The 21,469-nt window shown below is 57.7% G+C and overlaps 1 protein-coding gene across 1 annotated transcript; it reads left to right on the top strand.

Annotated features, from left to right (window-relative positions):
* Window positions 1-4,405: 4,405 nt before the first annotated feature.
* On the top strand, window positions 4,406-17,775 carry AQP1 (aquaporin 1 (Colton blood group)). The gene is made up of 4 exons (XM_007175247.3): window positions 4,406-4,939; window positions 14,503-14,667; window positions 14,959-15,039; window positions 15,716-17,775. The coding sequence occupies exons 1-4, from the start codon at window positions 4,550-4,552 to the stop codon at window positions 15,893-15,895; spliced, it is 816 nt and encodes a 271-aa protein (XP_007175309.2). The 5' UTR covers window positions 4,406-4,549; the 3' UTR covers window positions 15,896-17,775.
* Window positions 17,776-21,469: the final 3,694 nt, after the last annotated feature.

The raw sequence follows: 21,469 nt of genomic DNA, 5'->3' as shown, positions 1-21,469 counted from the left end.
TCTGTGGGGAGTGGCCACACCTCCCAGGAACAGTGACTTCACCCTGGTGCTAAATCCTCGCATCAGGCGCAGGCCTCCTGGGCAGCGGGGGCAGACAGGCCCCACCCAGGCAGCCTAGATCAAGGTCAGGGTGGGATGGTAGCCAGTGCCCTGTTGAGGGGCAGAGCTGGGAGGACCAGAGGGTTTCTCCAGGAGGGGGTGTTCATTGGTTCTTCGCCACCCTCTCCAAGACCCGCAGGGACTTTGGCCCGTATTCCCACCCTCCACCAGTGCTCTCGGCCATGATTCAGAGAAGTCTGAGGGAGGAATTTGGGGTAATTCATCCAAGCTGCTGGTGGTCATGGCCAGTCAGCTGTCGGCGTCTCCTCCTACCTCAAGCTCCATCTTCCCGGTGGGCCTCCTGGGGGGAATGAAGTCATTGTTCCCCACAACTCAGACTGTGGGTGGGAAATCCCTGGCGGCCCAGAAGGGAGGGTCTGTCCCCTCCGTCCCTCTGCCCCGTGCTGCACAGAAGCTTCTGGCCAAGAGAGTGACAGCTGCGGCCACACCCATGGGCGTCCTCTCCCCACACAGCCCGAGGACCGGATCCTTGGCCAGCATGTGAGGCTCTGTGCGTCCAGCTCAGGACGAAGCTGGGCCTCTCCCGCTGGATCCGGGTGGGGACCGGAACCAAGTGGCCCTGGAACAGCCGGCTCTGACTGGAATGCGGGTCTTGTAGACACGGCAGGAATATGGCTCGTCTGGCAAAGCGTTCGCTGAGACCGTTGCTCTGGCAGGGCCAGACAGTGCCCAGGCCCAGTGGTCTCCAGCCCCGCCTCAGGAGTTGGGGAGGGGGTAGCCTCCCTTCTTTAGCCTGGCTCAAGCCTGTGGGCTCTGGAGGCTGGGCCCACGCCGCTGCCCGTGGGAGGGCCGCAGAGCCTGCTGAGTCAGGTCGCACCGGAAGGGGAGCTGGGTGGGTGTGGTGTCCTTCACAGGCCCCGAGCTCCCCGGCTGGCGGGACCACAGGGGCGGCTCTGGCCTCTCCTAGCTGCTCCGATGCTCCCTTCCCCACCAACCCCCTCGCCCCCTCCCACCCTGATTACGTGGGAACGGTGAAGATGGTCCTCTCACCCCCACCCCTCACTCATCCTAGTGCCTCCGGGGCCAGCTTCCCCTGCCCTTGTCTTTGTTCCTGGCCCAGCAGAGCTGGGGTTTCCATCTGGTACCCGGGTCCATCAGGGCCCTTCCTGATAGGCGGGCAGAGAACCAGACTGGGGTTCCTGAGTTCCCCAGCTCTGCCGTTCCTTGGCAAAGCGCTTAGCCTCCAAGCCTCCCAGGGCTGTGGTGAGGATGGACCCTCAGACAAAGGCTGTTTCCTTCCTTCTTTCCCTGGTTGGCCCAGATTTGTGGCAGACCAGGGAGGAGGTGGAGGGGTTTGGGGCCTTTTTGGGTCTGGGGCTCCCCTTTCCCCATTGAAATGGCCACAGAGGCCCTTTTCCATTATGGGAGATGGCGGGTGAACGAGGCGGGCATTATTCTGGAGATGCCTGCGTTCTGATGGCGCCTCCTGGTGACGGCAGTGCCTTCATCCAAAGGAATGTAGCTATAATGGTGGCATTTAAGGCAGATGCCATGCTGACCTGCGAGAGGGGGCAGGAAATGCAGGGGTTTCGGGGGGTGTTGCCCTGAGGACCCTCGTATCATCCTGCGATTAGCGGGTGCCTGATTTGCCTGGGCAAAAGTGCTTTGTCAAAACCCCTGTGTCCCCCGTCTCCTGCCCCACTCCAGACAGACATGGCCATCCAGCAAGTACACGCTCACACACGCGTGACCCCAGCCACTCCCACAGAGCCTGCAGGCTCATGTGCTAGAAGGAGCACTTCAGGAGCTCAAGGAGCTGGGCCGCTTCGTTCGTAGCTGCCTCCCCCAGTGCCCAGAACAGTGTTTGGCCGTGACACGGGCTAAGTAATTATTTGTCGGATGAATTAGTACTTCCCAGGTGACTGTCACCCGCATGCACAGTAGCACGTGATGTGTCCTCTGCTGCCTGGGTCCTGACCTGGCCCGTGGACACTCTCACAGAGCCTGGAGCATACACAGGCCCACGCAGGCTCCGATTCTTGTCTCTGGGGTGCTGCATCTCGACACCGGCCTGAGTCTAGTGGCCCCTCCGGGGCCAGCTCTCCCCCTGCTGCCTTCCTCAGGCGCTCCTGGCTGGGTCCCAGCACCTACCACCGTCAGAACTAGTCCTGCACCAAGCAGAGGGTGTGTGCTCCTCGGTGGACAGGGAGCCCGTGGCCTGAAGGGAATGGTCCTGCTCCGGAAGACCCTGCTCTGAGGTGCGCCCCAGCCTTGCCCTCAGAGCCGGGTCTGAGGGGAAGCAAGGCCATCCGCCAAAGCCTCAGAGCGAGGGAATCCCAGCCACGTGGCGGAAGCTCTGGTCGGAGGCTCGGAACTGACCAGAGAACCCTTCATCACGGGGCATGGTGGCCACCAGGCCATGGGGCCAGGGTCAGGGCGTGAGGAGCCTCCTGGGGCATGGAGAGCTGAGCCAGGCCTGCCCAGAGTGAAGGATGTGGAAGAGGCTCCAGGAAGTGTCCTAGTGGGGCCGGCTCCCTCCCTTGGATGGTTAAATAAGGCACCGATTACCTCTGGGCACCGGGCTCTCTGGGCAGGCAGGGCCCGCTAGCCACCGTGCTAGCTCCCTGCCTCACATCCACCCTGTCGTGTACTTACAGACACTCAGGTGCACACATCTCCCCCACCCCTAACCCGGTGGGCCTCCTGCTCCCGGCAAACACCGGGCTGATCTCTGGGGGGTCATCGCCAGGGGGAGGGCAGCCCTGGTGCACTGCACCCAGGCAGGACGGAGGTCAGTGGGGTCTAGCGTCATCTTCTGCAGATGGTCCCTGGACACACACAGAGCTCAGAGAAGTCCTTCCCCTCACTGGGCCTCATCTTCCCACCTTTAAAATGGGGAGAAGCCAGCATTCTGGTGCAGGGCTATGGTAAGGCAGGCAGGGGAGGGAGGAGAGTGCCGGGGAGGCCCCTCCCTCCTGGGCCCAACCTCGCCCAGGACCCCACCTGGCTCCTCTTCTTACAGAATAATGTGCAGCAGGCTGGTGGCCTGGGTCTCCTGACCGGGCTCCTGGCCCAGGAGTCCAGTTTCTTGCTGAGTTCATTGGCTGCCGCTGGGCCTCTGGCATGGGGATGCACGGGGCACAGGTAGGACTGCAGGGCGGGGCCTGCAGAGCAGCCCCTTCCCCTCCCCCTGCTCAGGGTGTTGTCTGATCCCCCGCCCCCCACCTCCCCTCTGCTCGCTCATCTTTCTCTTCTGGATTCTTGCCTCTGGGTCCAGTCCTGTGTCCCCTCCTTCCAGTTTGTCTCTTCACCCTCTGCGCTCTCTGTCTCTCTTCCTCAGCCCTGACCCGTCTCCCTGTCTCTGTCTGGGGATCTATCCCTTTCACTTCCACTTTTGCTGATTCTACTTCTCTCTGTCCTTCCTTCTCTCTCTGTCTCTCTTCCTGTCTCTCTCTCTGTCTCCTTTTCTTCTTCCTTTTCTGTCCGTGTCTCTCTGCCTCTCCCTTTCGTGCTCCCTCCTTTTCTCCCCCATCTCTCCCTCCCAGGCTTTCCAGTCTCCAAGTTAGGCTGCCATTCCTTCTGTCTCCCCCGTGTTCTGCCAGCTTGACAGTCTTTGAGAGGAAAGTCCTCACCTGCCCTCATCTTCCCACACCTGCCCCGAAATCATTTGCTCAAATTGCTTCAGAAGCTGGAGGGCTCCCAGCATGGGGGCCTCTCAAATTCTTACTGATCTCAGGCCTGCCCTTGACCACACAGAGTGGAGGGTGGTCCACGGACAAGCTCTCTGCACCCTCTGATGCCTCCGTGTCCCCATCACCTGAGGCCTGGCCGGTGGGGCTGGGGGCTCTGGGCCATTCCTACAGTGACATCCAGTGGCCAGGTCTGGGCCAGGTGTGGGAGGCCCAGACTGCCCCTGGGGACCCCTGGACCTGTGGACTCCAGACTAATGTCACTCTGAGGCGGGATGGGGATGCCAGGCTAGCACTGTCATGGTGCCCGCCTCCAGGAGGGCAATGTCTACCTGCTGAACCCAGGCACTCACCCCGCCCCATCCATCTGGAGCGCCTGGCTTTGTCCTCGGGCACCCCCTGAGCTTTGCACACAGGGCGGGGACACCTGGATTTCTCTGGCCCTCTGAGCGGGGCCAACTTGGAGGAATTTCTCAAAGCCTATTAGAGCAGTGGCTGCCTCCTGCCTGCCTCCTCCGGCTGGGCAGGGCTGAGGGCGGAGGAAAAGAGGGAGGGAGGGGAGAGAGGAGGAAGGGAAAAGAAGTTGGCAGGCTGACAGCAGAGCTGTGTCTGCATCCATCGCTGAGAGGAGGCCCATGCGGTGTGGGGCGGGCCACGAGCAAGGAGAGGCCTTCCTCCCTTTGTGCTCCCCCCTTCTCCTCCCCCCAGGGTCCTATAAATAGGCCCAGCCCGGGCTGTGGCTCAGCTCTCGGAGGGAGGCGAGCACCAGGCAGCGGTCTCCAGCCAAGCCCCCTGCCAGCATGGCCAGCGAGTTCAAGAAGAAGCTCTTTTGGAGGGCAGTGGTGGCCGAGTTCCTGGCCATGACCCTCTTCATCTTCATCAGCATCGGTTCTGCCCTGGGCTTCCAGTACCCGATAAAGAGCAACCAGACGACAGGTGCCGTCCAGGATAATGTGAAGGTGTCACTGGCCTTTGGGCTGAGCATTGCCACGCTGGCCCAGAGCGTGGGCCACATCAGCGGAGCCCACCTCAACCCGGCTGTCACGCTGGGGCTCCTGCTCAGCTGCCAGATAAGTGTCCTCCGGGCTGTCATGTACATCATGGCCCAGTGCGTGGGGGCCATCGTCGCCACTGCCATCCTCTCGGGCGTTACCTCCTCCCTGCCCAACAACTCGCTCGGCCTAAACGCGGTGAGTGGGGTGGCCCCAGGCTCTGGGGGCTCAGTGCTGAGGCGGCGCTGGTCTCATCCTCCGCCCATTGTGCAGATGGGGACACTGAGGAACAGAGAGGACAAGAGGTTGCTGGAGGTCATGCAGAGTTGGGGCTGGAAGTCAGCTACGCCTGCCGTCCAGAGCCTGTTTCCTGCCAGGCACTGTGGGGAACTGAGACCCAGCATAATGGTCTTGCCCATGTCCCCTGCGGGCCTCTGTTGTGGAGAATAAGCTAACAGTTGGGCCAGAAGTTCCTCGCCCCTGGGCTGTGGTTTCTTGTCCCGCCACTCCCCAGCCCTGCCTGTGCAGCAGCTCTCTCCCTGTGCAGCCTGGACCCTGGGGACACCCTGCGCGCTGTCCCCAGCCTCCCTGCACCACCTGCCCGGCATGTTCTGCAGCTGGTCACACAGTCCTGTGTGAGCAGGACTCCCCTGGAGGGGGGTCACTCAATCTTCCAGGCAGCCACACAGGTCCCCCAAACACACTGCCTTCAACGAAAAAGCTCCTCTTGCTCTTCTGGCCCCGGGAATGAGACAAAGATGGGGGGTGAAAACACTTTCTGGACAGCCTGCAGGTGGCTTTCCTGGATTACAGCAAGCGGGGCAGTGGGGGGGGGGGCCGGAGCGGGCGACACCTTGCCTCCTATCTGGGTCCACTCTCTGTCACCAGACACAGAGAGGTGTGGCGCGTGTGTTTGTGTCTGTGAACGGTGTGTGCACGTGGGTGCAGGCATGGGTCTCCAAGTCTGTGGCAGCTGGCTCCACTACTTCTGGAAGTGTGTCTGTGAGCACGTGAGTGCTGCTGTGTGAGCGTCCCCGGGGATGCGTGTGTCCCTGCGTGCGCCCACCACTCGCGGCTTGAATGGGGCCTGGCCTGGGGGCACTCATGAGAAGCAGATGTGGGGGACTGGGTAGGAGCTGCGGAAAAGAATTCCTCCCGGGCCGCTTAGCACAGCTAATTGGCCGTTGGCGGCAGCTGCCTGCTCTCGCGGACCTGGGCTTTTCCAGACCCTCAGCCAAGTGCAAACTCAGACCTGGCTTGGGCCACAGCAGGGGGAAATTTGGCCTGAGAGGCTGAGTAAGGCTTGGAGGAGGTCTCAGAGCACCCGAGGGGGTGTTTCCACAGGGAGGGAGAGAGGCAAAAGAGCAGAGAGGAGGAAGCAAGTCAGGTCGAGACTGGCGGGGCCTGGGCCGGGCAGGCCGGTGTGGGAGAGTAAGGGAGCCGGCCAGGGGCTCTGCAGAGAGAGCCGTGGGTGATTAGAGAAGCAACTGCCCTCTTGCTTCCCAGCCAAAGTTCAGATCCCGGTGCTGCAGCAGGGGGAGGCTTGGCGAGGTCTGTGCAGAGGCAGCTGGCGTGACCCTGCCAAGGAGGGATTAGCACTTCTTCTGTCACAGTGACACCTCACCCAGCCTAGGACTGAAGGTTAGCCCTGCGGCCTGGAGTTTAGACTTTAGTCGGGGAAGATGTGGTCACGGTGGATGTAAGGCCCTCCAGGCCTGTCTCTCCAGTGGGGGCAGAGCCAGGTGACTTCGGGGAGTGCGCACTGGGTAGGGTCAGGATCACATTGGGGCTCAGCTGGGCACGATGGGGATTGGGAATGGGTCCTCCTAGGGGAGGAGTTGAGTCTCCCTGGGCCTTCTGGCCCCCTCTTGACCTTCCCTCTCAAGGGACAGGCAGGACAGGCGTCTGCTGGCCGACTTTGCTCTCTCACGTGGCTATCCCAGGCAGCCTCGAGGAGGGCAAGCACCTACCTCTGTGCCATCTTGATCTGGCCACACCCCGCCTTAGTGTCCCTTTCCCTCGCAAGGCTCCATTTTCCAAAGTCACCCCAATACCTGAGCTGGATGGGTCGCAGAAGGGGGAGAAAAAGGGGCCCAGCCCTGGGCGGGGAAGCAGGCAAGTTGGGTTCAAGGCCTGGCTACTGCTAACTTGTTGAGTTTTCTTGGAGTTGAGAACGCTGAGCCTCCAAGAGGGGACCTAGGTCTCTTGATATCTCTTGGCCACACCCATACTACTAACAAGCTTACTTTGTGGACTTGAGTTTATCACTCTTCCCAGGAAGGTCTGCCTAACAGGAGCCCAAGAGGGGCCATGCTGAACATAAGGGCACTGAGGGCTGTGGTAGGGGCCCAGGGACTGCCCTGGCCACACCATGGAAGTTTGGGGTCCAGAAGCACAAGTCCTGGGCTGAAGAACAGGAAAAGGGTCCAGAACACTGAACCTGGGCTCTGAAGAGACCAGGCAGTTGGCCTCAATACCTCAAGAGGGGGGCAGAGACCAGCTTACACAGGTGACACACTCTTTCCTCCAGGCTCTGGGGGAGGCTCCCACAGCCCCTTGAGTCCCGAGCCCCACCCCAGCCCAAACCCATTGTTGGCATGGAGATTTCCAAGGAAAATAGGGAAGGAAGTGGCAGGAAGTGGTTGGAATGAGTCAGGGGGTATCCCCCGGGGACATGCTGGGGACAACTTTCTCCTCACTGAGTCAAGGCTCAGGATATGCCCCAGAGGGACCAGGGACCTCTATCCAGCCTGGTGCATCCCGGCTGGTTCTCAGAGCCAAACCCTGATTTTGTTCCTAGAGTGAGAGGCTCAGAGGCAGGGGTCAGTGCCAGGTCTGCCCTGCCCTAGCTCAGCTACTAATACCCTGTGTGATTTCATGCAAGCAACCTTGTCTGTGTGGCCCCAGCTCCCATCTGTGGAGAGGGGAGATCGCAAGGTATGGCTGGGCTCTGGGAAGTCGAAGATGCTCCTGAACCTTGGAATCTGGACCATTCGCCTGCTCTTTTCCTTCTTCCCCTCTCTGGCTTGCTCGCCCTATAAACGTGACTGTCACTGCTGCAGACTGAATGCAGGGCTGAGTCAGCCCAATCCCTGCCCTGGGAAGCCCTGGTCCTGTGCAAGATAAGCCTGGTGCACATCTGTCCGTGATAGGGGGCAGGAGGCCGGTGCGATAAGAGGTATCAGGGCACCTGGGAACTTCTGACTTTGAGCTGTGGTGAGGGCCAGGAGGGCTTCAGGGAGGAGGTGCCATGAGAGCCTGAATGTGAAGACTCCGGGGTGGGGGGAAGGGGCTTCTAGGTAGAGGAGGTCATGTCCTGAGAGTTGTGGGGTGTGGCTGACGGGGGGTCATGGTGGGAGGCTGGAGCTCTGGAGAGAGGTGAGGGCTCAGGGTTCAGGCCAGTGTCTACCTGCGTCCAAGAGGGGACTGGATGCCAGGCCATCCAGAGCCTCTGATTTCAGCCCCTTCGGGGGCTCAGGCAGAGCGCACACTTCCCTTATTTGGGGGTCTTTTCTCAGCCCCATTGATTCTGGGCCTGACTGCCTGGGGACTGTTTCTACATGGTGCATCCAGGGCCTGCCTTTAGCCCCAAACTTCCCACTTCCCCAGTTTCCTGGGCCTCAGTTTCCCCAGCCACAGAATGAGAGCACCCCTGTCTCCCTAACACCCCCTTCCCCATGCCACCGGTTCTTCCAGAGTTGAGGGCCCTCGGCCTCCCCCAGAGCTGGGGGTGGGCTGGGGGAAAGGGAAGCCAGTTTTCCGACGGCCCTGCCCAGGGAGGGGGCTGGGGGCTGGGTGGTGATGCCACTGATGGGACATATAATTACTGCTTCCAGCCAGAACCAGATGAGGGGGAGGGCACAGAGCGGGGCAGGAGCTTTGCGGTGGAGACTTCCCTTACCACGGAGAATTCTTAGGCTCTTTCCCCCATGAGAGCCCTCGGAGCAGCCCTGCCCGCCCCACGTTGCCCACCCTGACGCCTGGCCCTAGCCAGGGCTCGCTGTGGGAATCCTCATGTGAAGGAGCTACGCTCTGAGAGGGGACATGGCCCGCCGGGTTCCCTCGATCTAAGGGGACTTGCCTTGAGTCCCCCGTCCCCAGGTCACAGCCTCCCCTCACACCTGGAGCCTTTAGCTCACTGCAGGCCAATCCCACGCTGTCTCCCCCCAACCTGATCTCAGGCCCAAGTAGTGGTCTGCGCTTTCTCTGGGGCCCCGCCCAGCAGGGGTGCCTTTAGCCTTACCCACCAGGGCTTTCCCCAGGCAGGTCAAACATGCCCCCTGCCTCGCCTTGAAGACTGGTTTGGGCAAGCTTTCCTGGGGACACAGGGAGCCCTTGGTTCTTGCTGGCAGAGCCCCCCTGGGGGGCCATGGTCCTTGCCCTCTGGAAGCACCGATGGGTCTGGGGTCTCCTGAATGGGCGTGGGCTGAGCCCACATACCTGCAGATAAGGGCAAGGAAACGTTGTCCTGGCCCAGGGTCCCCTCAGCCAGAGCCTCTCTCTGGGGTCCAGAGGGGCTCCTTACCCACGGTGGTGCCCAGGGGGTAAGTGAGGGGCTGTCTTTACACAAGCAAGGAGCTGCAGTCCAACGGGCAAGCGCACCCTGAGGCTGGAAAACCTCAACTCAGAAGAGGGTAGAAAAGGCTGGGAAATGCCCATTCCTATGAGCACTTCCTTTCAGTGCCTGAAATCCCACCATCGGGACAACCAGAGGCAGGTGTCTGCTCAGTGTAAAGAAAGATGCTTTTTTTTAAAAAATTGGGGAAGGGCAGCCTCCAAGTCAATAAGTTCCCTGTCATCAGGACTGTGCAAGTAGGGTCTGTCAGGCTGCCGGCTGCTCTGGGGCATGTGTCTGTGGAGGGCATCGGGCGGTTACAGGTGGGTGGGAGGTCCTATAACAGGCTCCATGCCATATGGAGACCAGCGGTTCAGATGGCCACGTGAGAATCCTGCACTCAGGATCCTGGCCCGGAGGGTGACCACAGGTCTTGGGGGCCGGGGTCCCACGTCAGGCGGGGAGGAATCCTGGACAAGGTCTGGGGCTAGAATCTGGGCTGAGGCCTCTATTTTACCGGTAAGGAAACCGTGGCCCACAGAGGCATGGAGACGTGCCTAGGCTGCACAGCAGATGATGGCAGGCAGGACCCCCCAGCCTCCTGCCTCCAGCCCTTGATTATCTCTGCTGCTCCAAATTGCACACATTTACGCTGCACCAGTACACACACGTGCACTCACACACGCAATGGTACATGGCACACGGGCACACATACATGGGCATGAAGCACACTCTCAAGCCTGGGTGGTTCCACTCGGGCCCTGGGACCCTAGGAGGGCACGGGGAGGGGGGTCCTCAGGGGAACCTCTTCCTTTCCCGGGCAGGAGGGCAGGGCTGCCCTGAAGTGAGGAAGGGAAGGAGGAAGCCGTTGCTTTGTGTATTGTTTCTTGTCAGGAAGGTGAAATGGCTTCTGGGAGCAAATAAAGAGCTCTTTGAGACCTGCCTCTCTCTCTTACTCAAGGGGGCTTCCTTCCCTTCTCCTCCGTCCCCAGCCAGTAGTGGCACTTGTGTGTGGGAGTGCAACACACAGGGACAGGGTGACACACTCAGAAATGCATCAGACACACAAGATGAACATCTAGGGCCACACAGAGAGCCCTGTCCCAGCCGCCGCGAAGCCCACCTCCGTAAGAGATGGCGCCCTGCGTGATAAGGATTTCCAGAGACAGTTGAGATGCATCTGGCCGACACATGATTAGTTTTGTCTGAATGTCCCACATGGGCTGAAAAAGAGGGTATCTTCTCAAATATGGAGGTGCAGGGCTTATGCATTTTCCTTAAATCGAACTTAAGTGTGTGGTTCAAATCTTCCCTGTTCATGCTATTCATATTTTTTGACTCTTCATTCCATCAGTTTCTGAGAGAGGGTTGTTAAACCCTTTCACTCTGGTAGTGGACTGATCATTTTCTTCTTGTAATTCTGTCAATTTTTGTGTCATATATTCTTAGGTTGTATTGTTTAGTGCATACAGGTTGAGAACTTTTGTAACTCTTGGATAGACTTTTTGTTTACTTATTGTCTAATAAACCTCTTAATGTCTAATGAAAAAGGAAAGGAAAGAGTCACACCTGGACACATGTGGTCACCCACAGATACCAATCTACAAAGACACACAGAGGCACACAAAGCCGTGGATCCTCAGAGGCACGTGCATGCCGGAACAGTCACGGAGGGGTGACGTTGGGGGGCTCACCGAGGCCCCCCCTCACTGGGAGTGCTGAGTGCTAGAGGCAGTGGGTGTGTGGGGCAGGCCTCAATGTCTTCCCTCCCCTGTTCTTTGAGAGTGGATGCCCAGAGCCACAGCCGGGCCTGGCTCTGGGACCTGCTGTTCCCCAAGGGTGGGACGCCATGGTGCCCAGGCCAAGCTGGGGCCCTGGCCCTTAGAAGCTACTTTGGTCATCCTGCCCATGGGCAGTGGGGAGGGTTCCAGGCCCATTCCTGCAGAGGTCAGCCTTGTGCCACCCTGGTGCCTGGGACACCCTGGCAGCTACAGAGCATCTTCTGACAGCTCCTCAGGCCAAGCTGGGAATCGTCAGGACCCTTAGCCCAACCTGTGGGTAGCCCGCACCTTGGCCTGTGCGTGTGGGTGGCACAGACCCCCGGAGCAAGGATTCTGACTTTGCTCTCTCCTTCCTGGGCCTTGGCCTCCTTGTCTGTCATCTCACAGAGCCTTGGGCAGGCTGCCCTGCAAGGCCCACAGAGACCAATGACTGGCCTGTGGTCTCCCAGTTAGAAAGCAAATGAACCAGCCCTGCCAAGCTCCAGAGGGCTTCCCTGGCTGCCTCTAGAGAGGGCGGAAGTGCTAGAAAATTAGCATCGTCTGCTACTTCTGTCACCACACAGCGAGCGTCCCCTTTGAGGTCTGGGCAGGGAGATGAGAAGGTGTCCCCATTCTGTCCCCACCGAGCTCCCAGGCCAGGGGGTCTGAGGCACCCACACAGGAGGCAGAAAGGTTACTTCTCTGCAAGATATGCAGGCCGTTCAGTGAGGGCTCGGCAGAGTGGCAGCAGAAGTTAATTCTAGCCAAGGACCCAAGAAAACTTCTTGGTGCTAGTGGAGTCCGAATTGGGCCTTGAGCGTGGGCTTCAATGGGTTTGATACAAAAATGGAGAGCGTGCATCTTTCTGATGCTTTAACTAAATGTGTGGATTTTTCTGTTTTTTATACTTGTGTTCAGAAAATTGATTGTTACTTTTTTTTATTTTGGGGGGGCCTTCCTCAGTGAAATATAAGACCTGGGCTGGGCAAAACTACCTGGGGATGTGCAAACATTTTTTTTTTCAATAACAGGTAACCACAGCTGGAATTAGCCCTATTTAAGCAATTGTGTCAAATTTAATAGGCTGTAAACAGGAACATAGGGTCTGAATTTTTACTTGCTCTTTTCTGGACATCAAGTTTCAACAGACTTTTAACTATCCCTTCCGATTTTGAGTTATCAGGTTTTTTTTTCAGATGTAGGTAACACAAGTGCTTTGGCAGTTGAAAGAGAGAAGGTCATAGACATGGAAACAATCAGGGGAATCTTCCTGCTGCTGGTGGTAGTGGTAACGGGTTTGGGGAGAGGAAGGTTACTAACCCATGTGGTTCTGGGCAGTCAGGTCCTAAGGGCTCTGGGCAGCTAGGAAAGGGTACATCCTAGGGTTCCCAGGGCAGGTGTCACTTCCTGTGGACAGGTCATAGCACCAGGCCCCCTGCTCTGCTCACTTTGCATGAAAAGTGGTGTCCTTGGGCAGAGCAGGGGCTGGGATGCTCAGACCTGCTTAAGAATTGGAGGGGGGGGTGGAGATGAGCTTGCCCAGACCACATGTGTGAGGAGAGTGTGGTGGGGATGGGGAGTATGAAGCAGGAGCCACTTAGAGCAATGGCTCCATTAATCAGTGTGGAGGGGCTGGTTTCAGGACTCCTGCCAGCTAGCAATTATGCGGAGCCTGGAGAGCAAAGGAGAGAGCGTGAGGAGGAGCCCTGGACTTCCTGAGCGCTCAGACGCGGAGGGTAACAGCAGGTGTGAGTGTGATGGGCATTGGTACAAGCTGCCCGTCCTCACCAGCCTCGCCTCCAAGGAGCCTGTCCCGGCTCCAGGGAGGCCTCACTCCCATCTCCACACTCTTGGGCAGCAGAGCCTCTCCCCTTCTGCCTGTCCCCCCACCCCATTCCTGGGGATGAGATGAGAAAGAGCCCGAACAAAGCCACAACCACTATCCTGATCCCTCCTGCCTCTGCAGCCCTTCCCAAATGCCCCAAGACTGTCCCCACAGCCTTAGAACCTCTGGCCTCTCTGGAGAATGGGAAGGGAAATTTAGATCTATTTTACAGATGGGGAAACTGAGGGCCAGAGAGGGCGGAGACCATAGTCATGGTGCCAGCAAATAGGAGAGCAAGGACCTGAACTCAGGGTTTCTGCCTCCACAGCCCCACATTGGGGTGTAAAGAAAACTGGGTATTGCCCAGACGGCTGGCTGAGCTGAGGGGCTGCAGCCCTGGGGTCGGCCAGGAAAGGCCCAGAGCTGGGGCTGCAACACAGGGGAGGGGATGTGAGTCACTTTCCCTGTGACCCAGGGCTGCAGACAAAGGCGGGAAGAGAATTGTTCTTGTAGGATGGCCTCAGGGTGGGGCTGAGAAAACCTCTGGATGGTGGTGGAGTGCCCTCCACCTAGGACTCTGCAAAATGCCCTGTGGCCTTGGGGACAGCCCCACTCCCCTACCCTCCGGATGAGACTTCAAGTTCAGTCTTATTTGGACACACCAGCCTGGGAGAAGGCAGCCTCCTGGCCACATCCAGGCATCTTTGTGAGGGGGCCTGTGCTGACATGGCCCAGCTCCCCTGTGTGGGCATATCTGGCCCCTGGGACCCTCATGTGCGGAAAGGTGCAGGGGCTCCCTGGGGAGGGGTCTCCCTGGTGCAGCTGCAGAGGGAGGGCTCCGGTGACCTCACAGCAGCTCCCATTCCCTTCTTTTTCCATGAGTCATGTTTCTAAAAGTGGCCCAGGAGCAAGTGGGAGCCAGACGGTGGTGGTGCGGCCCGCGTGGCCAGAGAGAGGGAGGGGCTCTGGGCCAGGAGGGACAGGGAGGGGGCAGATAGGGAGGGCAGGGCTCAGAGGAAATGGGAGACAGACACTGGACCAGGGGAGAGACAGACAGAGGTGGGGAAGGAGACAGAGGGTGGGGATGCAAGGGACGTAGGCTCAAGGGTAAGAAGGACACAGGGAGCTGTGGCCAGCTAACTGAGGAAGGCCCTCCCCATCTTTGGGAATTTTAGATGCAGCAGAGGATGGGGGGAAATGTTCAAGCCTTTTGGAGTAAGAAGCAATGTCTCCAGCTGGGCCCTGCCACCCATTTTCTTCTCTTCTTTAATTGTCCCTGAATGTCCCTAACCATCTCCTCCCATGTCTAGGGCTCACCTGTCGCCTATGGCCTTGGTACCCCCAGGGTACCCCGGCCTGGATGTAGCTGGATGCAGAAGCCCCGCCCCCCAGCAACCCCAGGCCTCTCCGGCCTCCAGAGAGAGTGCCACAGTGTTTAGGCCAAGCTGGCGCTTCCTCAACAGGTGTGGGAGGGGACAAGGTCCACTAATGGCTGTATGTGCTTGAGTGTGGCCTTGCCAGGGGCTGATGCGATGGGCTCTGAAGGCACTGAGGGTCTGGCCCTGGGTGCCCGGGCCTGGGGGACCTGGGACGCAGTTCTTACTGCCCCTCTCCCTTACAGCTGGCCCCTGGTGTGAACTCGGGCCAGGGCCTGGGCATCGAGATCATCGGCACCCTGCAGCTGGTGCTGTGCGTGCTGGCCACCACGGACCGGAGGCGCCGGGACCTCGGGGGCTCGGCCCCGCTCGCCATCGGCCTCTCTGTGGCCCTGGGGCACCTGTTGGCCGTGAGTGGGGGACCTTCCCCAGTGGCGGTGGAGGTGGGGAGGGCAGAGCCAGGCTGTTGTGGTGTCCTGTCAGGACAGTGGGTGGGACCCCAACAGGGCTCATGTCGTGGGGTGGGGGGACCGCCTACCTGGGAGAGGAAAGCGCAGGGACCTCCTGACCATCTTTCTGGGTCTGTCACTTGTCTGTTTCCTCTCTGGTCCTCTCTCTCCGTGTCACCCTCTCTCTCCCTCTCCCTCTGTCTCTGTTTCTGTGTCTCCTCCCCTGTTGCCCCTGCCCCTTCCCCCTCACAGATCGACTACACAGGCTGCAGTATTAACCCCGCCCGGTCCTTCGGCTCTGCGGTGATCACGCGCAACTTCCAGGACCACTGGGTAAGGGGTCGCAGGGCTGCCCCGTGGAGGTGGGCGGGAGGTTTTGGTGCCTTATGGAAGACCCGCCCCCATACTGTGACATTACGTCCCATCACAGAGGCTCTGGGAGATGGCCAGGGTGGAGGAAATAGGGCAGCTGAGACCTGAGATGAAAGGGCCGGTGGGCTCACGCCTCGGGTGACGTAGGCCAGCCTCCCGTCCCAGCTCAGACCTGCCCCATGTCGACCCAGTGCCTCTTGGTGCCTGTGTTTCCCCGAGCTGGGAGGTGCGGGTGTGGGAGTGCCTGCTTCCCGCCCAGTTCAAAGGTCTTGGCACCTGTAAGCTGAGCACAACACGGAGTCAGTGCCCGAGGGATTTAGCTGTTCCCACTGTTGCTGTTTCTTTTCCAGGCCGCTTTTGATCAAACCAGACTGTCTCTGGGGCCTTTTCAAAGCTGGGGAGGGTGGGGCAGTGGCCACCCTCAAGAAGGGGCTGGTCTGACCACGCCAGGCGCCGAGGCAGGGGGACGCCCACTACCAGAGTCCTGCCTTGGGCCAGTCATGGGGGGCACAGGAATGGGGATGCTGGGGTTCAGGCACGGGTGGGAGGGAAGCCAGGCGGTGGCGTGGTGCAGCAGGGGCCTCAGGGTAAGCAGGTCCCATCAGACGCCCTCTGAGCACGTCTGCTCTGTTCCTAGATTTTCTGGGTGGGGCCGTTCATCGGAGGAGCCCTGGCCGTGCTCATCTACGACTTCATCCTGGCCCCGCGGAGCAGCGACCTCACAGACCGCGTGAAGGTGTGGACCAGCGGTCAGGTGGAGGAGTACGACTTGGATGCCGACGACATCAATTCCAGGGTGGAGATGAAGCCCAAATAAGGGGGCCTGGCCCAGGCATCCATGTCGGGGGAGGCAGGGGCGGGTGGAGGGAGGGGAGGGATGAAATCCGTATTGTAGACACTCTGACAAGCTGGCTCAGTCACTCCCCAAAGATCCGCAGGACCTGCATAGTCAAGCCTGATTTGGGGCTGTTTCTATCACCTTCTTTCTCTTTCTCTGTTTCGTGGCCTCAGGACTTCCTGGGGACCAAGATTTTCCAATTACCCACTCCCTTGAAGTCACAGAGGAGGTGAAAGAGAGGGACCCACCTTGCTAAGTTGTCCCCTCAGAGTGTGACGGGAGGTGTGCCAGATAGTCCCCCCTCATCCCAAAGTTGCTCACAACTCACCTGCTGCAGGTGCCTGGGGCTCCACTGTGACTGCTTTGTGCCTTTGGGCATGGCCCTCTTTCCTGTAAAGTGCACTTGCCCCCAGGGATGCTCTGATGGGGAAAAGATCCCAGCAGGTGCAGTGGTAGGGGCAGGTGGCAGACAAGCCTCGTCCTTGCCACCTGGCTCACTTCCAGGGCCCCCCTAGATGTGCTGCATGACCTTGCGAAGGTCTCAATCTTGGGGCCCCAGTGATCCCGTCTGTAAAGTTGCAGGGACAGGGAAAGCTATATGGGCCTGAGGCCCCTCTCTAGGATTCTATAAGTGTAGACACACTGCAGGTTCTGGAAGATGTAGTCTGGACCAGTGCTGCTTCTTCCACTTGCCAAGTATATAGTTGTACCTACACAGCTATGTGAACACGTGTACATAGGCATACATGTTTCAAAGCAAAGAGCAGCAGACCATCCAGCCATTGGAAGTTCCTGTTCCTGGGGGGAGCAGGTCTGATAGTGGTTCCACTGGACAGAGGCTGCTCTTGTAGAATGAAGGTCATTTAGAGGGCGAGGGAGGAATGCCCATATTCCTTCACTGAGTTGTAGTTGATCTTTTCCACCTATCACTGCATCACCTCCTTCATTATTTGGTTCTTCACTATCTCCTGCCAGTGCAGACACAGGTCACCATTATGCAGGTGCGTTTATTAAAGGGCACTTGGTCATCTGAAGGTTATCAAGCCTGAGGACACATGACCGTGATTTGGATCAGCCCTCGGCGGCAGATGCCCTTGTTGGACACTTAGGGGTGCTTCTAAACCCCCAGCTGATCCCAAGGGAGGAGGAAGAGCAGATTCCCCCCTTATTCCTGAGCTCCTGTTTGGAGGCATTGGGGGCAGCTGGGTGACCTGTACAGGCTGCCCAGGTCATAGTCTTCCTTCCTCTTTTATCTGGAGGGGAGAGTTGGTCTTGACCTGAGGAAGTAGCTATGGCTGCAGCCCAAGGACAATTCAGAGCACAGTCTGTTTGGGGGCAGCTATCTACACAGTCTATTCAATTCCACCAGGGTCAGAGCAGGTCTCCCTATGTGCCTGTGGCCATGATGGTGACAAAAACTGAGAGACACAATACACAGGTATCTAGAAGCAGCAGGACAACCAGGAGGCCCTTAAGGGTCATGACCCATCATGATATCCACACACTCCCTTCTCCATTTCCTAGCAAAAACCTCTAGCCCATTTAATAGATAAACTGAGGCCCAAGGACCCACAGCTAGATAATGATTTGGCCAGGCCTAGCAGCCAGGACCATGTCTCTGGCTGCTCCCTGGACTGTGAGACTGGTCCCTCTCAGTCCCAGCTTCTGCATTTCTGCCTGGGCAATGGCCAGGGGCCAGGAGGGGTGAGGGTTGTGCTGGAGGGGAGAAGGGCACAGACCCATCCTGTCCTGTTCTGGCTGCTGCACACCAGAACCCTGCATCTGTCTGCTCTGCATATATATCTCTTTGGATTTGGAATTTCATTATATGTTAAGAAAATAAACAGTAATATAAGTCATCCAAGCTCTCTGGAATGAAGTTTTCTTTCTTTGGCCACCATGTTCCCACAAGGGATCTCTGGGTCTGAGAGCCTGGGCCCACTCCTAGGGACCCAGTCTGGGGGGGAACCACTGCCTGCCCTCCTGCCTCCAGGATCCCTGGTCTCAGGGAGCAGACACAGCCCCACCCAGAACTCCATCTGAGAGACACAGGGTCTTGCCCCTAATTTTTGATTCTGACCTGTGAAATGGATGGGGGAAAGCAGGAATGAAGTGTGACAGCCCATGGCTCCCCTCTGACCCCTAAGAACAGAGCCCAGGGAGCACCAGGGACTTCCCAGGTGACCCTCCCTCTGACCCTCCTCACACTTGTGACCCACCTACACCTGGGCTAGGCACTGGGGCCCACAGGCTTGCCCGGGGAGCTCAGCCCCAGGGGTGGGTATGGAGAGAGACTTGCCCACCAGAGTGAGGTTAGTGCCAGGCGCAGGGGAGGCTTAGCTGGCTGGGGAAGGATGACCTGCAGTAGCTAAGAGGGGAAAAGCCACTTAGTCCCTTGAGGCCTTGGGGGGCTAAGGGCTCCTTCTCTCTGAAATCATGAGCCACATTCAGTGAGGTTGTGCATTTTCCCATGGAGGATCTGTGGCTTTTGTCAGACTCCTAAGGGGTCTCCCCAGGGCAGAAGGGAAGAAAGGTCAGAGTGGGCTGACCTCTGCCCCCAGGATGACAGGAAGCCTGGAAAGGACCCCTCTGTCTGTTCCTGCCTTGCCACCTGTCCCCCATGTAGCCCAAGGCCAGTGTGGGCTGAAAGGTTCCATCTAGGCCTGTTCAGCTTACAAAACCCCTTCCCACCCATGGCCACCCCCAGTGCTGGAGGCTCAGCAGGCATGGACACCCTCACTTGACAGAGGGGAGTGGATACTCAGGCACATGCCCCAGTAATAGGACAAATCTTTGCCAAGCTGACATTTGGACCCAGGCCCCTGACACTCCCCCTGACATGCACACACACCTTGGGCTAGTTTCTCAAAACAGAGACAACTATACTGGGAAACCTAGTGCCCAATAACAGGAGGCCCAGAGTCTGGGAGGTTCCGAGAACCATCAACCTGGATATCTCACTGGGCCACAAGGACAGGTGTTGCCATGAGTGTGGGCTGAGCAGGTCAGGGGTGACTGGGAAGGTCCTGGCATCACAACTCTGCTCCTAAGAGATGCACAGTTCCTGCCTCCCTCTGGTGGGGGGTTTGCTGATGGTGATACAAGGGCGGCTTGGCCTGTGGAGGTTCAGTGCTGTCGGAGCAGGCTTTCTTATTCCAGCGTGAACTGGGCCACTGCGAGTGGCACCTGGGCCCTCAGTCCATGCAAACTGCCTCTGCATCTCCCAGGCTGAGGACAGGCTGCTATGAATGGGAGGGTGCTGGCCAAGCTATGGAAACAGGGTCCAGTCTAGCCTGCGGCAGCCCACCTGTGCAGGTGTGCCAAGGCTTTCTCCCACAGCCCTTCTTGGCTTGTCTCCTTACCTTGTCCCATCCTCCCTGGCGTGAAGCCCTCTCAGAACCCATAAGGCGCCCTGGCCACCCCCACCTCAACCCTTGCTCTTCCTTTGGTATCCCTTGGCCATTCCAGGGCAGAGCCTTTCTTAGCGATTGTTTCGTTTTAACTTCTAGAATCCTAGTGCCAAGATACACAGCCTGAAGAAGAGGTCGAGGAACTTCCCTGGGACTTCACATACAACCTTTCTAATCTTTATAACACCCTTGGAAGGTAGAGATGACAACCTCTATTGTAGAGGACACCGAGGCCCCTGAAGATGAAATGATTTGCCCAAAGCCACACAATACGCTGGTGGCAAAACTGAGATTTTTTTTTTTTTTAATAAATTTATTTATTTATTTATTTATTTATTTTTTGGGTGTGTTGGGTCTTCGTTTCTGTGCGAGGGCTTTCTCTAGTTGCGGCGAGCGGGGACCACTCTTCATCGCGGTGCGCGGGCCTCTCACTGTCGCGGCCTCTCTTGTTGCGGAGCACAGGCTCCAGACGCGCAGGCTCAGTAGTTGTGGCTCACGGGCCTAGTTGCTCCGCGGCATGTGGGATCTTCCCAGACCAGGGCTCGAACCCGTGTCCCCTGCATTGGCAGGCAGATTCTCAACCACTGCGCCACCAGGGAAGCCCCAAAACTGAGATTTTGAACTTTCTCTGTCTGGCTTCAAAGACCGGGCTCTTTCCACTATGTGGTGCAGGCCCATTTTGTCAAGACTCCCACCGAGTTTAGCTCTGGGCCAGCTAGGCTTCCTCTGCCTGGAGGGTGTTGAGAGGAAAAAGGAAGGGAAGAGAATACCTGGCTGAAGGGAACTCTATCTAGCACCAGGAGAAGTGCCATTCATTCTGGGGCCAACTGGCCATTGTTTCTGCTTGAGACATATTGGCACCACCTGGTCCAAGACTGCTCCCTGGCACTGGCCTCACCCAATGCCCTCCAGGCCTGACTGTCCCTCTCTCTATTTGGGAGGAATATGTCTGATAAACTTGCTCATCCAGAGGTTGTCCTCTCCCACCAGAGTATATGAGAAGGGGTAGGACAATGCTATACCCTGAGGGCTAATAATGCACCATTCAGGCCTGAGGGCAAAATCTGTAGGACCAGGCTGTCCCAGACTCCCTCTCATCTTCCAGACCATGGGTTCAGGGCTTCAGGTATCCTATCTCCCAAGGGTCATCTCCAGCTCTGCTCTGCTCTGCTCATGTTCTGTCCAGCCCAGCACAGAGGAGAGGTTTTAGGAGAATAACTGAACTGAAGTAGAGCTTCTGGAGCAACCAGAATGCTTGTCTGTTTTGTTCATCAAAATTTAATGGAGAGAGTATATTTCCTGGAAGATTCCATGACTCAACCTTGGTTCCCCAGCTGCCAAGCATTCAAGCAACTACACACATGAGGTGCTTTGATGGGAGGGTCATCTATCACCCTCCTCCATCTGGGTCCATGCTGACCAGCTACCACGCCACTTCCTCCACTGGATTCCCCCATGGTCCAATGGAGACCTGCACATGGAAGTGGCTCAGCTGGCCTGGAAGGCTGTGCTCTCTGTGCTTGGCCCAGAAGGAAGCAGGATGTAATTCAGCAGTTACTGAATCCTAGAATACTTATCTCTCCATTAAACGCTTTTTAAAAATAATTAATTAATTAATTAAAATTAAGAGATGGACAAGGCCAGATTTACGGGCCTTTAATAATTAATTAATTAATTAATTTTATTTATTTATTTTTGGATTCATTGGGTCTTCATTGCTGTGCGCGGGCTTTCTCTAGTTGCGGTGAGTGGGGGCTACTCTTTGTTGTGGTGCACAGGCTTCTCATTGTGGTGGCTTCTCTTGCTGCGGAGCATGGGCTCTAGGTGCGTGGGCTCAGTAGTTGTGGCTCGCGGGCTCTAGAGCGCAGGTTCAGCAGTTGTGGTGCACGGGCTTAGTTGCTCCGTGGCATGTGGGATCTTCCTGGACCAGGGATCGAACCCGTGTCCCCTGCATTGGCAGGCAGGTTCTTAACCGCTGTGCCACCAGGGAAGCCCCGTCATTATTTTTTAAACATTCTGAAGGTTCAAGCAAATGTCACAATACAAGAAAATAATCAGTATAAATATTGTAATATAAGAAAAACTATTATTAACAGTTGATATGAGTATATGATTGTATATGACCTCCTGCCTCCAGTCAATC

Source organism: Balaenoptera acutorostrata, chromosome 7, assembly GCF_949987535.1.
Source record: "Balaenoptera acutorostrata chromosome 7, mBalAcu1.1, whole genome shotgun sequence".
Lineage (NCBI taxonomy): Eukaryota > Metazoa > Chordata > Mammalia > Artiodactyla > Balaenopteridae > Balaenoptera > Balaenoptera acutorostrata.
Note: the sequence above shows the minus strand (reverse complement) of the source record. Positions and strands in the feature narration are given on the sequence as shown.